This window comes from Prionailurus bengalensis, chromosome F2 (genome assembly GCF_016509475.1).
Source record: "Prionailurus bengalensis isolate Pbe53 chromosome F2, Fcat_Pben_1.1_paternal_pri, whole genome shotgun sequence".
In the NCBI taxonomy this organism is placed as follows: domain Eukaryota; kingdom Metazoa; phylum Chordata; class Mammalia; order Carnivora; family Felidae; genus Prionailurus; species Prionailurus bengalensis.
In genome coordinates, this window is record NC_057353.1 from 16,146,888 (window position 1) to 16,162,494 (window position 15,607).

At 36.5% G+C, this 15,607-nt stretch overlaps 1 protein-coding gene across 2 annotated transcripts in view; it reads left to right on the plus strand.

Annotated features, from left to right (window-relative positions):
* Window positions 1-15,607, plus strand: part of MTFR1 (mitochondrial fission regulator 1) — a 63,750-nt gene that overhangs the window by 27,731 nt on the left and 20,412 nt on the right. The window contains exons 3-4 of one of the 2 annotated variants that reach the window (XM_043601158.1): window positions 1,524-1,622; window positions 12,429-12,544. In XM_043601158.1, the coding sequence (XP_043457093.1) occupies window positions 1,524-1,622; window positions 12,429-12,544 (215 nt within the window). Of the gene's footprint in view, window positions 1-1,523; window positions 1,623-6,114; window positions 6,665-12,428; window positions 12,545-15,607 lie in introns of those variants that run through there. The other variant, XM_043601159.1, reaches the window with a different exon arrangement.

Here is a 15,607-nt window from a genome sequence, read left to right on the forward strand (position 1 = left end):
ATATTCTGGAGGTATTATATATACCCCCACGATCCTCACATTGAGTCATACTGTTATCTGTAATTGGATTTGGTTGCTAAAAATCTAAGAAGTCAGGTTACTTCTTTGCTCATTTTACAAGTTGTGCATGCTTTTAGAATGGTTTAAATGTCTAATTTGGGTTATGTGTTGGAGCCAGTGCTGTTTACTTTATTTCTTCCTTGGTCATATTGCATATGTTAAGGTGATTCCATTCTTTAAATTAGAATGGCCATGGAGTGACTTTAAAAAGGGGTCAGTGTCTGGGGCGCCTGGGTGGCGCAGTCGGTTAAGCGTCCGACTTCAGCCAGGTCATGATCTCGCGGTCCGTGAGTTCGAGCCCCGCATCGGGCTCTGGGCTGATGGCTCAGAGCCTGGAGCCTGTTTCCGATTCTGTGTCTCCCTCTCTCTCGGCCCCTCCCCCGTTCATGCTCTGTCTCTCTCTGTCCCAGAAATAAATTTAAAAAAATTAAAAAAAAAAAAAAAAAAGGGTCAGTGTCTGTTGCTCAGAATACATGCCAGCTGATTTGGTATTATTTAGTTTAAGGATATGATTGAATGTTAAAATTTAATGAATTAAGTATAGTGATCATATCATTCTCATTCTTTTCTTTTTAAATTGCTTTTAATAGCATACCACCTGTCTTTGCCTCTCTGCCCAGGCTTTCAAGTATAGCACTCAAAACGGATAGTTTTTCTCTTTAAGGAAAAATCATATACTTGGGGAGAAGTTTCCAGGTACTTTATAATGATTTAACATTCTACATGTGTGGTTTTTTTTTTGTTTGCTTTCTGCTTTGGGAGTTTGTTTTTGTTTTTGCATTAAGCATAGCATAATGTCCTGAGTGTATTGTGATTTCATGTGAGAAATTCTGCTCATTAGGGTCACTCACTACAAGCCTACCTAGTACCTTTGTGTAAATTGGGAAAAGACACCTTTTCCCTGGGGATAAGGCCTCACAAGAAGATGCAGTGTAGCTGAATTTTAACCCACACTCCCCCTTGACCAGACATTCTTGTGTAGCAAAAAATGAAGCACCCTGAATGGTACAAATTCAGATTCTGAACTTTGTACTGATTTGGATTTGTTTTGAAAAGTCCATTATAACAAACACTCACGGTTTTAAAAAATGTATATGTATTTAAAATTCTAAAACTTTAAAAAATATAGCAGAGATGATAAAAATTGTTTCCTTTGCAGAATAGTATGAAAACATAGTGAAAATGCGAAGTTTTTACTCCAAATGTAATTCTGTTTTACAATTATTATTCTTCTGTATTTTTTATATAATGCCTTAAACCTTATTGTGTTAATTATAACCAGCTATATATATATATATTTTTTAACTTTTACTTGAGAAATATTAGCTCATTTCCCATAACATTTAAAGCATTCTGATTCCATAATTAATGTGTGAATATTTTGTTAAATTAACTGTCCAGTGCTTTGTAGTAACAGTTTTATTACCTTTGTAATTAAACTTTGGTTTTTCCTATTTCCTCAGGTACTTTGGTCTGGGAAGCCATATGGTTCATCTCGAAGTATCGTAAGGAAAATTGGTACTAATTTATCTCTGATCCAGTGTCCGAGAGTTCAGTTTCAGGTACTATATTTTATATGTTTCAAAACTTTATATTAATATGTGCATTAGAAATACAAGTAGGCAAGACAGCTTTAAAAGTATTTTAGAACCTTTCCCCCATTGATGCTGCTACCAATAAAAGACAATAAAACTATAGTAAAGTCTTTCTGATTTTACTTCCTCTGTGAAGTGATTATTCAAGCTTTTTAAAGCTCTTTAAGACATTTATCCTTCTTAAGAATATGCATACTAAGATTTAGAAGCATATCATAAGCCAGGTAGTTGTTAATTCCCAGGTGACCTTGGGCATGGCCTTATGTGATTTTAGAGGGGCTTCAGGTACCACCATTGTTTTCTTTAGTTATTATACCTTCTTATCTGGACAGCCACTCTGTTCCTCTAGTTTATTTTTAGATGTATCTGTGGATGCCTTGTAAGGTGCTTTCTCCGTCCTAGGTTTAAAGCTTAGCATTAATTGTAGGAACCATTGCCTGGACAACGACAGTGTCAAGACAAAGAGGTAATTGTGGTTCTCTGAATGAGATAACAGGGAAACCCTGAATTGGGAATACTTTAGAATGCTTAGGTCCTAGTAACCTCTGATAGCACCAAATTGAGAGCAACTCTACTCTTTGCTTGGAGACAAATTGTTATTTTCGTGATTTGGGCTTTGTTCCTTTTTGTTTTAATAGTGTTAGACATGTTCTTGTTTTTCAGTAATTCTTCACAACAGTAATACTACAAAACCTTTCAGTTTGACATTTAAGAATATAAAGTTCAGCAGATATCTACACCAGCTTTAAATAATAATGGATTAGCATGCAAAATGTGGAAGATGTATTTAATTCATAATCCAAAGCTCAGAAGTGCCCCCTGAAAGCTTATTTGATATTATGTCTTACTCATAAATCAGCACTCCTGGCAGATAGAGGTAAAAATCTGTTCCTAAGTAAGTGGTAGAAATTAGCATTTGTTCAGGTTGACTAACAAGGTTGTTCATTGTTGTGCTCATTCATAATCCTGCTTGCATATTGACTGGCAAAACTTTTGTGCATCAATCTAGAAATTGACAGATTGGAACTTTCCAAGAAGTAATTTTTTTTTTCATCAATTTATAGGCTTTAAAAAAATAAAATGAAGAAATCTCTGGTGGTAATTCTCAGGCACAATTTCTGAGAATTCAGTTAGACACAAATTGCTGATTGCTTCATTTGCCAACTTCCTTCAAATAACCGTTGTGTTAACTGAGGCTTATTAACTTTTTTCTGATTGCTCAGTTCTATTAAAATTTTCTTTTTTCCATTTATGTGTCTACTTAACCTAGTTGCTGGAGAACTTGGTACAGCATTTGTATTCATGTAGCTAGAGATATATAGAAGGAGATGAAGATAATTTAGCATTTTTTAGTAACAACCCAAATCTGCCTTGATAGTTACTGGGCTGAAATACCAGGGCCAAGTATAGTTTCTTGGAGAGATTCTTTTTCTCATTGTTATTAGTCGCTTAAAGGGTATGAGCAGGATTAAGAATACTAGATTTAGTACAGGAGCTGAATTTGAGTAAAGGTGGATAAACATAGGAGAGTAAGATCAGAGAAATACTGGTGACCTACTTGAGAATATAATGGAAGACAGAAGACATTTGTTTATAATGAGATTTTAACTTCCAGGTGGTTTTATAGCATACTGAGTCTTTTTAAATTCAAGGTCAATATTAAAGTGAGTGTTTTATGTGCTAGTTAGATATTTTAAATCTGCTATTATTCCTTTGTATCCTCTTATTTTTTAACTACATCTATCAGAAATGTAAAAATGTGGAATTTTAAAAACCATGCAATTTAGAGTAATAAAGTTGAAAATGCATTTTTGCTATTTTTCTGGCTCATTTGAGGATTTGATAGGGAATATATTTGGACTGTCTAGGAGCCCAGCATGAGTAAATTCTATAGAAAGTCTGGAACTGAGGACCACAGTTGGACCCCGGGAGAGTAGACACCATTTTAGGGCCATATTCAGGAGACAAAAATTGAAATGGATTAAACTTGAGAATAGGGCATTCCTGGGTCAATTCAGAAGCAGGAGTTAGGTAGTCAAAACCAGTCCCTCTGACGTTCTGGGTGATTTCAGTCTTTTGGAAGATTTGTCTGAAACTTAGCAATGTATATTCTTTACTTCCTATATTCCTGTTGACTTTGAGTTCCATTTCTTTTCTACCGCCTACACTCATAGGTAACACCTTGACTCTGTCACCCTCAAAACAATTTTACCTCTGAAATCTTAAAGTTCAGTATAGTTCCTTCCAGATCATACCATCTTTTCACTGTTACCAGCTGACCCATATATTTGTAGACAAGTAATGATAGGCAAGATGGGTGCATTACTTTTTGTCGTGAGGGTTAGACAAGATAATCCGTGTAAAGCTCTGAATATAATAACTGGTACATAATTAGGGCACAGAAAAAGCGTGCTAGCGGTGGTGATTTTATTATTATTATTGCCACCTGACAGTTGAATAGCAAATTAACTTGCTTGCTATTCAAATAATTCACCTCCTGATTTTATAAATTAGACTTACAGAGTCACAAATCAGAACAGAGACCAACACATTTATTTATACCTTAATCCAGTTAATGGGCACAATAAATTTTGGGCTGGGAATAAAATATGGTAATAAGTGTAAAAAGCAAAGCGTTGCTTTGCTTTGTTACTTGAAGGAGACTTGCCTGTAACCCCATAGCCTTTCCCAGTCCTTCGTTTTGTGAGTGCTAGACATGAGTTGGCTAGTTTAGACTCAAAACAAGATCTCTAGACCCTTCATAATTTAGTTATTTTAAATTAAGCTTTTTATATATTTTTTGATATTTATTTTTGAGAGAGAGAGTGTGTGCACAAGTGGGGGAGGGGCAGAGAGAGAGAGAGAGAGGGGTAGACACACAATCTGAAGCAAGCTCCAGGCTCTGAGCGATCAGTGCAGAGTCCGATGAAGGTCTCAAACTCACGAACGAATGAGATCATGACCTGAGCCAAAGTCAGATGCTTAACCCCAGCTGAGCCACCCAGGTGCCCGTCATTGTAATTTTGATTTTCATTTCCCTGGTGATGAGTGATATTGAGCATCTTTGCATGTGTCTATTGGCCATCTGTATATCTTCTTTGGAGAAATGTCTGTTTATATCTTCTGCCCATTTAAAAAAAAATTTTTTTTTTAACATTTATTCATTTTTTGATAGTGTGAGTGGGGGAGGGGCAGAGAGAGAGGGAGACACAGAATCCAAAGCAAGCTCCAGGCTCTGAACCGACAGCACAGAGCCCGATGCAGGGCTTGAACTCACGGACCGTGAGATCATGACCTGAGCTGAAGTCGGACACTTAACTGACTAAGCCACCCAGGCGCCCATCTTCTGCCCATTTTTAATTAGATTATTTGTTTTTTGGTTACTGAGTTGTATCAGCTCTTTACATATTTTGATTGCCCTTTATTGGATATGTCATTTGCAAATCTTCTCCCATTCAGTGGGTTGCCTTTTAGTTTTGTTTGTTTCTTTTTGCTGTGCAGAATCTTTTTATTTTATTCTGGTAGACCCTTCACATTTACTTTTAATTGAAGAAAAATAAACTTTCCTTGGCCTTTTTATACCTTTCAGATATGTACATTTCAACCTTGAGTCACAATTACACACTTCTGGCCATAAGCATTTTGTATATTTGGATATTATAGCCTCCTTGGGGGTAGGAACCCAGATTAAGACAAAGAGAGAGTAGGTTGTTTTTTTTTGTTTTTTTTTGTTTTTTTTCCTCCTAGTACTTATTCCAGCTTCATGAAACCAAAAGAAAATTCAGATCATGGAGGAACTGGAGAAAGCAGTGAACTCTGGAAGATTGGGAGGAATGGAGTGCAGAAGTTATAACTTGCAGTGGTTCTCGATACTTTTTGCATATTTAAATCACCAGGAGCTTTCAAAATATTCATTCTCCGGCCCCATCTTGCAAAGTAGTTTTGTATGCCCACCTTCCCTGCAAAAACACAGAGCTTTTGAAGAATATAGGTCCTACTCAAAGCTCACTAAATCAGAATTTCATACATTTGTGGGTTTTTTTGTTTTGTTTTATGAGGAGCTTCTTATGCAGCTGAGGTTGAAAACTTCAGGCACATATTGTATTTTAGCATTTTGCTAGGGAAAATTTTCCTTAAAGCAGTAACAGAATTATCTATTGACAGTTACAAAAGTAATCGTTACAAAAGTACTTTGGGGGTGCATTTTTATAAATTTTAAATTGAATGAGTTAAACGTGGAACCAAAAGCAGCTTATTGGGGTGGTAAATATTACATATGAAAAAACCTTAAGGCAAAAAAAAATTAAAGGTAATCTTGAGTACTACCAGAAAAAGTGGGGTGGGCCACTTGGCAGTGGGTATAGAAGTTGGACTTTCAGCTTTTGTAACTGACAGACTTCTGGGTAATTTAACTTGGACCACCTTTTTTCCTTGTGGAAACCCTGCCCACTCCTGTTTTCTGGGGTTGCTAGGAGTTGTTGGAACTGTAGAGGTAATCTTCTGTAAACAAACAAATAATGAATGGAATTCTACTAAAGTTCACACCCCGTGATGAAATCTGGAAGTAAAATAGCCACTTGTCACAGCCCATCTTTATTTAGCAAATAAACTTGAAATCTACATTATTCTAGGGGCTGTTGATCAATGGTGGACCAAAAAGACATGATCTCTGTCCTTATTGGGATTTGATTCAGTGGGAGAGATATTTAACAAGTAAATATTCTAATAGACATATAGTTTATACTAAATGCTGTGAAGGAAAACATAGTATAGCATGGGGCAGGATAATAATTGGTGGTTTGTCTGGAAGGCGCCTTTGGAGGAATGACAGGTAAAGATTAGAAAGAACCAGCTCTTCACAGTTGGGGTAAGGGGTGGAGTTGGTGGAAGAGAGAATATGTGCATAGATTCTGGAACAGACAAGACAGAAGTTATAGTTTGAGGAGCCGAGAGAAGGCTGGTGGGACTTCATGTGGTCTGGTGGTCTTTGGTGTCTGAGCCATGTGAAGGTAAGTGCCTGGATTAATACTAAAACTAACTGTTAAACTTAACACATTTTTGTTCAGTTACTCTTCAGTATTCTGGAATATGCTAGCATGTGATGCCATACTCTATGTGATGTTAAAACTTCTTGGTAATTTTCGCTCTCAAATGGCCATTAAGAACGAGATGCAGATACAGTATTATGTTTGATAAATTTGGTAGTGTGGCACTGTAATTTGAAGTGTAACTCTAAACAATGAACGATTGTGATGTTTTATTCATTCTCAGTAATTGATTTCTTAGTTTCTCCAGGGGATCCTGTTACTTACCTTCTTAGGTTATTTTGAGAGAGAGACACATTTCTCTCCCTTTGTCTCTCTGATGTCTTTCCTGTCCCTGTTCCCTCCTCACCTTCTCTTCCTACCCTACCTCAATTTAGGTGCATGAATAGAAAGCTTTAATAAATGCTTGATTTTTAAAAAGTGACATTCTACTCAGAAACATAAGTGGCTGAGTCTTGGCCAGAATATTGGATTTAGTGTTCTTTACACAGGTATATTGTGTGGCCTGTTGGTGTCACTGTATGTGACTATATTAAAATATACAAATTTTGCTTTCAGTTTTTCTAACTATGGCAAGAATTAGTAGAAAAAGAATTAAATCTGTTAGTAAAAGTGTAGAGATTTTTATTTTAAAAAGTTAAAGATTATTATTTTGCTGTGCTGCTTTTAATGCATGTTTTGCATTGGAATGTAAACAAATGGTGGAAAATAGACTGAGTCTATTTACTATTATACCCTTTTTGGCAAGAAACCGAGAGAATCCTGGTTCCTAGTACCAGTGTATTTATTTTATGAAAAGTCACATTAGGACAAAATTAGCTCTTCTAATATTTTATTCTAAGTATTTCAATTTTTATACAAGCTGTGTATTTTTCTTTCATGCATTTTATTAAATCATTTGTCTTGGTATAGTTGGTATAGTTTTACATTATCAGAATATTTAAAATTATCTAAAGTTACTATAGTAAAATTTTTGAAATATAATTGAATTTGGGTAATTTAAGTTGTACCAGATGTTGAATTAAACTTAAGATCAGTAAAAATAATAATGCCGCTACTGAATTTTTGCTCTGAATGAAATACTTTTCATACTTTCTGGAAGGAATTTGGATACTTACAAATCAATAAATACTAATTTTAATTTACAATTTTATAATGCCCTTGATTTTGGAAAAACATTTTTTTCTATTCTTTCTTCACTGTGTGTTTTGTTTTGTTTTTTTTTCCTCTGTCACAACGATAGCTATGATAGGACAGGACCTTGCTGGAACTTTCAGTAAGTTGGCTTTGTCTTTTTCAAACTTCCCATTGGTCATCCATGCATGTCAGTAGTGCCATCTAAATTGTACTTCCAACAGTTCCATGCCATCAGCCCCCTTGCCTGCACTGATGTTACCTTAACTGGTACTTAATTAAGTGAATTGTCTTTACTATTCCATTCTTTTTTATTTAAAATTTTTTAAAGTATCTATTTATTTTTGGGAGACAGAGTGCAAGCTGGGGAGGGGCAGAGAGAGGAGAGAGAGATACAGAATCTGAAGCAGGGTCCAGGCTCCGAGCTGTCATCACAGAGCTCAACACGGGGCTCGAACCCAGGAAGCGCAGGATCATGACCTGAGCTGAAGTCGGACGCTTAACTGACTGAGCCAACCAGGCGCCCCTCCTATTCCATTCTTGTTACTCAGTGTGCATTTCAGCAACAACTTTATTTATTTTTTTTAACGTTTATTTATTTTTGAGACAGAGCATGAACAGGAGAGGGACAGAGAGAGAGGGAGACACAGAATCTGAAACAGGCTCCAGGCTCTGAGCGGTCAGCCCAGAGCCCGACGTGGGGCTCGAACTCACGGACCGTGAGATCATGACCTGAGCCGACGTCGGACGCTTAACCGACCGAGCCACCCATGCGCTCCTCAGCAACAACTTTAAATCTTTAAAATAAGATTAGTGTTAGTGTGTTTTCAGTTTTATTTTGTGTTTTGGATGAGTTTGGTTTCCCCAGGGACTTTGTTAGCCGTTTTTTTTTTTTTGTTTCTTTTTTAATGGCATAAATCATTGTTATGTAGATATGTGACTTAAATATTAAGATGACTGTTCTGTGGGGCAGGATGTCCATTAGTAATGATACAGATATGATCAATTCTGGAATTGGTTCTTGACAGTATCAGTATTTTCATCTCATTGAACATGTGTTATATAGACAGGGTATTATTTTGGTGATTACCTAGAATAATTTCTTAGTAAGATTGTAAACTAAGTCAATGGAAAATTTTTGTTTTTTTAAGTTTATGCAGAAAGCAACATTTCATGTTTAATATGTTGAAGGTACTACAGATGTAAAATTTAGATACATTGTTTGATCTTTACATTATAAAATACTCTGAAAAGCTGTCAAAAATGGGTTGATTTATGTTTTTAAATATTTGTTTTTAGAAAAGTATCATTTTTCTCCTTTTATAAACAAAAATATCTAGGAAGAAAACTAATTTTTGTAACTTTTGTGGGAAAGTAAGAAGTCTTGAGGTCAAAACTTCATTTTACTTGTCTTAAATATACGTCACTTCCAACAAACTAGTAGCTATTGAAATAAAATTTTATTTACTATCATTTTTAAAAATTAATTAGTTTAAGAGCATGAGCAAGGGAGAGGGGCAGAGAGAGAGAGAGAGAGAGAGAGAGAGAGAGAGAGAGAGAATGAATGAATCCCAAGCAGGCTCCATGCCCAGGGTGGAGCCTGACATGGGGCTCGATCTCACGAGCATGAGATGATCATGACCTGAGCTAAAATCAAGAGTCATACACTTAACTGACTGAGCCACCCAGGTGCCCCTACAATTTTATTTTCTAAAATAGTTATAAACAGACTGATCTTCATGAACTAGCATCTTCATCATTCAGGTTTTACTTTTATGATCTTTCACTTGTACAGAATAGCCCATTAAATACTGTGTTCCTTCTAGGAGTTTCCACAGGGTTTGGAGACCTTTTTGTTTAAGTATCTCCATGTAATACACTTGGAATCTCCCTAATACAATGTTATAGGAATTTTAATACATGATTCTGTTTTCTTTTGTCTTTTCTTTTTTTTTAAATTTATTTTTGAGCAAGCACAAGTTGGGGAGGGTCAGAGAGAGGATCTGAAGCAGGCTTTGCACTGACAGGCTAACAGTAGTGAGCCCAATGTGGGGCTCAAACTCACGTGAACTGCGAGATCATGACCTGAGCTGAACGAAGTTGGACTCTCAACCTACTGTGTCACCTGGGCACCCCCATCATTCTCTTTTCAATAGTGGATAGGAATAATATTGCCAGATTTCTCTGGCTCTTAAGATCAGATGTGATGCCCATTTGAGTTATGTTAATTTAAGTTGTATGAGATACCCATTGACTGAATATCTGTGTGTTTATTGACTTATTTGGATAAATACCTAAAATGTAATGGGGGAGAAGTATAAAAATCCTTTCGATTTTTCTTTGATCGTATCCCTTGGTAATGTACTTCCTAAAGTGTTTACTTTTCTTCTCTTATGGCCAGTTATTCGAGTACATGCTTTAAAACATTTGTATTAAAAAAATTTTTTTTGTTGTGTATTTGTGAGAGAGACAGAGCATGAGTGAGGCAGGGGCAGAGAGGGAGGGAGACACAGAATCCAAACAGGCTCCAGAGCTGTCAGCACAGAGCCCAATGTGGGGCTTGAACCCACGAACCATGAGATCATGATCTGAGCTGAAGTCAGATGTTTAATCTACTGAACAACCCAGGTGCCCCTAAAACATTTGTATTTTGAAAGGCTTTTCATCTTAATTCCATTATTAGTTTTTGTTTATTTTTTGTTCTTGCCTGGGATTAGATTCTTAAATATTTACTCCTTTAATATAACTGTTTTCCCTCTTGACTGTACCTTTGTCCTGCCCAAAAGCTGTAATTTAAGGCATTTCAAATACTTGATATTCTTAGTGTGTTATTAAAATGTCAGTTTTCTAATGCTGCTTTATTAAGTTGATAATGTTAGGTAATTATGGTACCAGAATGGGTGCACATATGAGTAGCCAGTGTGTTCAATTAAAATTTTATTCATAATATTAAAGATATTTAACTGTTTCAGTATTATGTGTTTGCGTGGTATATTTTACCATTGAGGAAGAAGCATTATTTAAGTGTAGCTTCAAAAGCCTGATCTGGCAACGATAGTATTGAGAAGGTTCAAAAAAGCATGAGTTACAGCACAACTTTTCTGATAAATATGTCAATAAGTAAATCTCTTTGGCCTTTTTAACTTTTTTCTTCATTTAAAAAGTCTGCATTTTCTTTTTTATTTAAACCTCAGTGTTACTAACTTTTAGGAAGTATTAATCTGATAACTTTATTTTAAAATCATTAGTCATTGGTCATCTGTCTCTGAGGCATTACACTTATAACAACACTTTAATTTAATTATCTTTCCATCTACTTTCCAAGGTAAATTTCAGAACTTGCATGCTTTTTCTTTGTATTTCAGAATATTCTGTCATTTACGTGGTTAAACTTTAGAGAATTCTATTTGTTTTGTTCTTTAATATAGTTAATACTTTAAAAATCATGATTTAAAACAATGTATTTTCAGGGGCACCTGGGTGGCTCAGTTAGTTAAGTGTCTGACTTCAGCTCATGTCATGATCTCATAGGTCATGTGTTCGAGCCCCGCGTCGGGCTTTGTGCTGACAGCCCAGAGCCTGGAGCCTGCTTCGGACTCTGTGTCTCTCTCTCTCTGCCCCTCCCTTGCTCGTGCTCTCTCTCTCTCAGAAATAAGTAAACATTTAAAAAAAATCTTTAAAAATGTTATTTTCAGCACTTTAACAGCATCTCTATATACGAATCCATTTAAAAATATTCCCAAATTTAGCACATATATTGCTTGCTTGTTCTTATTATTATACTTTTTTTGACTAAATCTCTTCAGAAAAATTGATTTTTAAAAATTTTTTTTTTCAACGTTTATTTATTTTTGGGACACAGAGACAGAGCATGAACGGGGGAGGGGCAGAGAGAGAGGGAGACACAGAATCGGAAACAGGCTCCAGGCTCTGAGCCATCAGCCCAGAGCCTGACGCGGTGCTCGAACTCCCGGACCGCGAGATCGTGACCTGGCTGAAGTCGGACGCTTAACCGACTGCGCCAACCAGGCGCCCCAGATTTTTTTAATGCTTAAATTCTAAAAATTTTCATAATATTTTAGGATGAACACAGGTATTTGTTGGCTTTTTTTTTTTTTTTTAAGACTTTTGTTTTTAGTTCATTTATTTTGAAAGAGAGAATGCACACACAAGCTGGGAGGGGCATAGAGGGAGAGAGAGGGAATCCCAAACAAGTTCCACACTGTCAACACAGAGCCCCATGCTGTGCTCGAACCCACAAACTGTGAGATCATGACCCGAGCCGGAATCACAAGTTGGACGCTTAACCCACTGAGCCACCCGTGTACCCCTGTTGGCTTGTTTTTAAAGCCAATCTCATTTGACCTGTAAAATAAAAATTGAATAAAGTTAAGTTATAATTCAGAGATTGTCATAAACCTATTAGGCAACGATACAACATAACTGATGTTCTCTTTTGTGGGGACCTTCAATGGAGATGTTAGAAACTGTCCATGTGTTTGTAACACCAGAGCTGATGATTTTCCTTTGGGTGATTAAAAAGTTTTATTCTAACATTTTGGTGACAAACACCTTTCCTGTTTATAACTTATAGCTTACCAGCCCTACAACAGAATGGAGCCCTAGCCATCCAGGAGAGGATGCAGTGGTGTCTTTTGCTGATGTTGGATGGGTAGCCAACGAAGAAGAAGAGTGTTCAACAAGACGAAGGTTAGTCTGGAAGGCTCTCAGGGCTGAGATGCAGTATTTATGATTTTAAAGGGTGATACATTTGCAATATTTTCTTTTAGTAGCCTAATTTGATTTCTAGTCACTAACCCAGTTATTTTTCACAAGTAGTCTTCTTTTCTGTTTATTTTAAACACTCAGTATTATAAAGTTCCTAGAGACCTATAACTGTGTCTTAAGTGCTTATGAGTTATAGAATTGCCTGCCCTTCAGAAGCTTAATATGAAACCAGAAGCAACTATCATAAATATGTTTAGATAAGTAATTAAAATGATACTATTGGGGCAGAGGAATCAGTGTGGGTCACATTAGGGACTTTGTGTAATCACTGGAGAATGCTTCCTAAAAGTTGTGTCAAGATGAGTGTGATTCAGAGGACATAATGTGTAAGAGTTAGAGAGGTACTTTCATTTATTTCAAAGAGCCTGAATAAATTATTGACTACACTTTCAGTCTAACAATCAAGTCATGCAGCATATTTAACTCTTCATTCTTTTTTTTTTTTTTAATTTTTTTAGTGTTTGTTTATTCTTGAGATCAAGAGAGAGAGAGCGAGCGAGCATGAGCAGGGGAGGGGCAGAGTGAGAGAGGGATGCAGAATCTGAAGCAGGCTCCAGGCTCCGAGCTGTCAGCACAGAGCCTGACGTGGGGCTCGAACCCACAAGCTGACGTTAAACCGACTGAGCCACCCAGGCGCCCCAACTCTTCATTCTTATTAGGCCTCAGAAATACAGAGGTAAACTAAGACACTGCTTTCTAGGAATATTTGGTGTGCTAGAGGAGATTAAAAAGGAAATCAATGATGTTGATATTATAAAGTTTACTAAGTAAATCCAGAAGGCCACTGTGGGATGAGAGAGGTTTGGCAAGGCTTCTCAGAGAAGAGAATGCTGGAGCAAGGACAACCAGCAGAGGTAGGAGAATTTCATGGAAGGGGAATAAACTAATTATCAGTGTCAAATACTTAGAGGCTAGGTAAATCAAAAACCTAGCAAGTTTCAATTTTGTTTTGTAGTTGGAAGATTATCATTGACTTTAGCAAGAGTAATTTCATTTGAGTGGTATTAGCTGCATAAAATAAGAATCAAGTAATCCAAGAAACAGTAATCTATTTCCATTGCTTTTGGCAAATTCATTGCTTATGGATGATTTGAATGACAAGTAGAAGTGAGGACATAGTGGTAAATGAACACAGACCATATACTGCAGATTAGCAGGTATAGAGCTTTTAAAGATGTTCATTTTATTTTTTAATTGAACTTTTTATTTTGAGATAATAGATTATTACATACAGTTGTATGAAATAATACAGAAACATTTCCTGTACTCTGTACCCCATTTTCTCCAATGGTAACATCTTGCAAAACTGGTATAATATTAAAACCAGTATGTTGACACTGCTAAAAGTCGAGGTACAGAACATTTCTCTATCGCAGTTATCCCTCATGTGGCTACACCCACTTCCCTTCCCTCTCCAGTCTCTCCTTAATCAGTTGCAGGCACTTAGCTTTTCTCCATTTTCACAATTTTGTCATTTCAAGAATGTTATACAAATTGAATCATACAGTATGTAACCTTTTGGGACAGGCTTTTTTCGCCAAGCATAATTCTCTAGTGATTTGTCCAGATTGTTGTATATACCTGTAGTTTTTTTCATTTTTAGAGCTGAGGTAGTATTCCTTGGTATGGATGGACCATTGTGTTTAACCATGCACCAATTGATGGAACATCTGGATTGGTTGCAGTTTTGGGCTGTTACGAATAAGTTGCTACAAACATTTGTGTACCGAAGTTTGAATGAGCCTAAGTTTTTATTTCTCTGGGGTAAATGCCCATGAGTGCAGTTGCTGGGTCATCTCAGTCATGAAATAGTTGCGTGTTTATGTTTTATGAAACTGGCAAACCATTTTCCAGAGTGGCTATACTATTTGTCAATCCCAATAGTAATGTATAGCTTATCTAGCTGTATCTTTGCCAGTATTTAGTGTCATCATTCTTTTTTCTTTTCTTACCATTCTAGTAGTTGTGTGGTGATATTGTGGTTTTTAATTTGTGTTTCCTTAATGGCTAACGATGTTGAACATCTTTTCAAGAGTTCATTTGCCATCTTTTTTTTAAACTATTTTTTAAAATTGTTTTTTAAGTTTACTTATTTTGAGAAAGGCAGAGTGTGTGAGCAGGGAGGGGCAGAGAGAGAGGATGAGAGAGAATCAGTCTCTGTGCTGTGCTGTCAGGGCAGAGCCTGATGTGGGACTTGAATTCACAAATTGTGAGACCATGACCTGAATTGATATCAAGAGTCAGGTGCTCAGCCTACTGAGCCACCCAGACGCCCCTTATTTGCTCTTTTGGATAAAGTGTTTCTTCATGTCCAATTTTCTAATTGGAGATATTTTCAAGAGTTCTTTATGTATTTTAGATCGGAGTCCTTGTCAGATAAGTAGTAATAAGTAGTATGTAAATCTTTCCTCCCACATATAATGGGACAAGTGAAAGCTTGTCTTTTCATTTAAGTCTTTCAGAAAGCAAAAGTTTTTAATTCTGATGAAATCCAGTTTATCAATTTTTTTCTTTTATGGATTGCTTTTGCTGTCAGTGTAGGAACCCTGGACTTAGTGTTATAGCCTGCAGATTTTTGTATTCTATTTTTATTTTTATTTTTATTTAAAAAAAAATTTTTTTTTTTTAACGTTTTTATTTATTTTTGGGACAGAGAGAGAGCATGAACGGGGAGGGGCAGAGAGAGAGGGAGACACAGAATCGGAAACAGGCTCCAGGCTCCGAGCCATCAGCCCAGAGCCTGACGCAGGGCTCGAACTCACGGACCGTGAGATCGTGACCTGGCTAAAGTCGGACGCTTAACCGACTGCGCCACCCAGGCGCCCCTGTATTCTATTTTTAAACCTGTCCTTTGTTAGTTATTACATGAACCAAAAGAACCAAGAAAGGTAGTGGGAAATTTTCCCTCCCGGACACCATCTTCTTTACAGCACAGACCATTACACAGTATGAAGAGAAAACTACCATAAATGATGGTTATTTCCT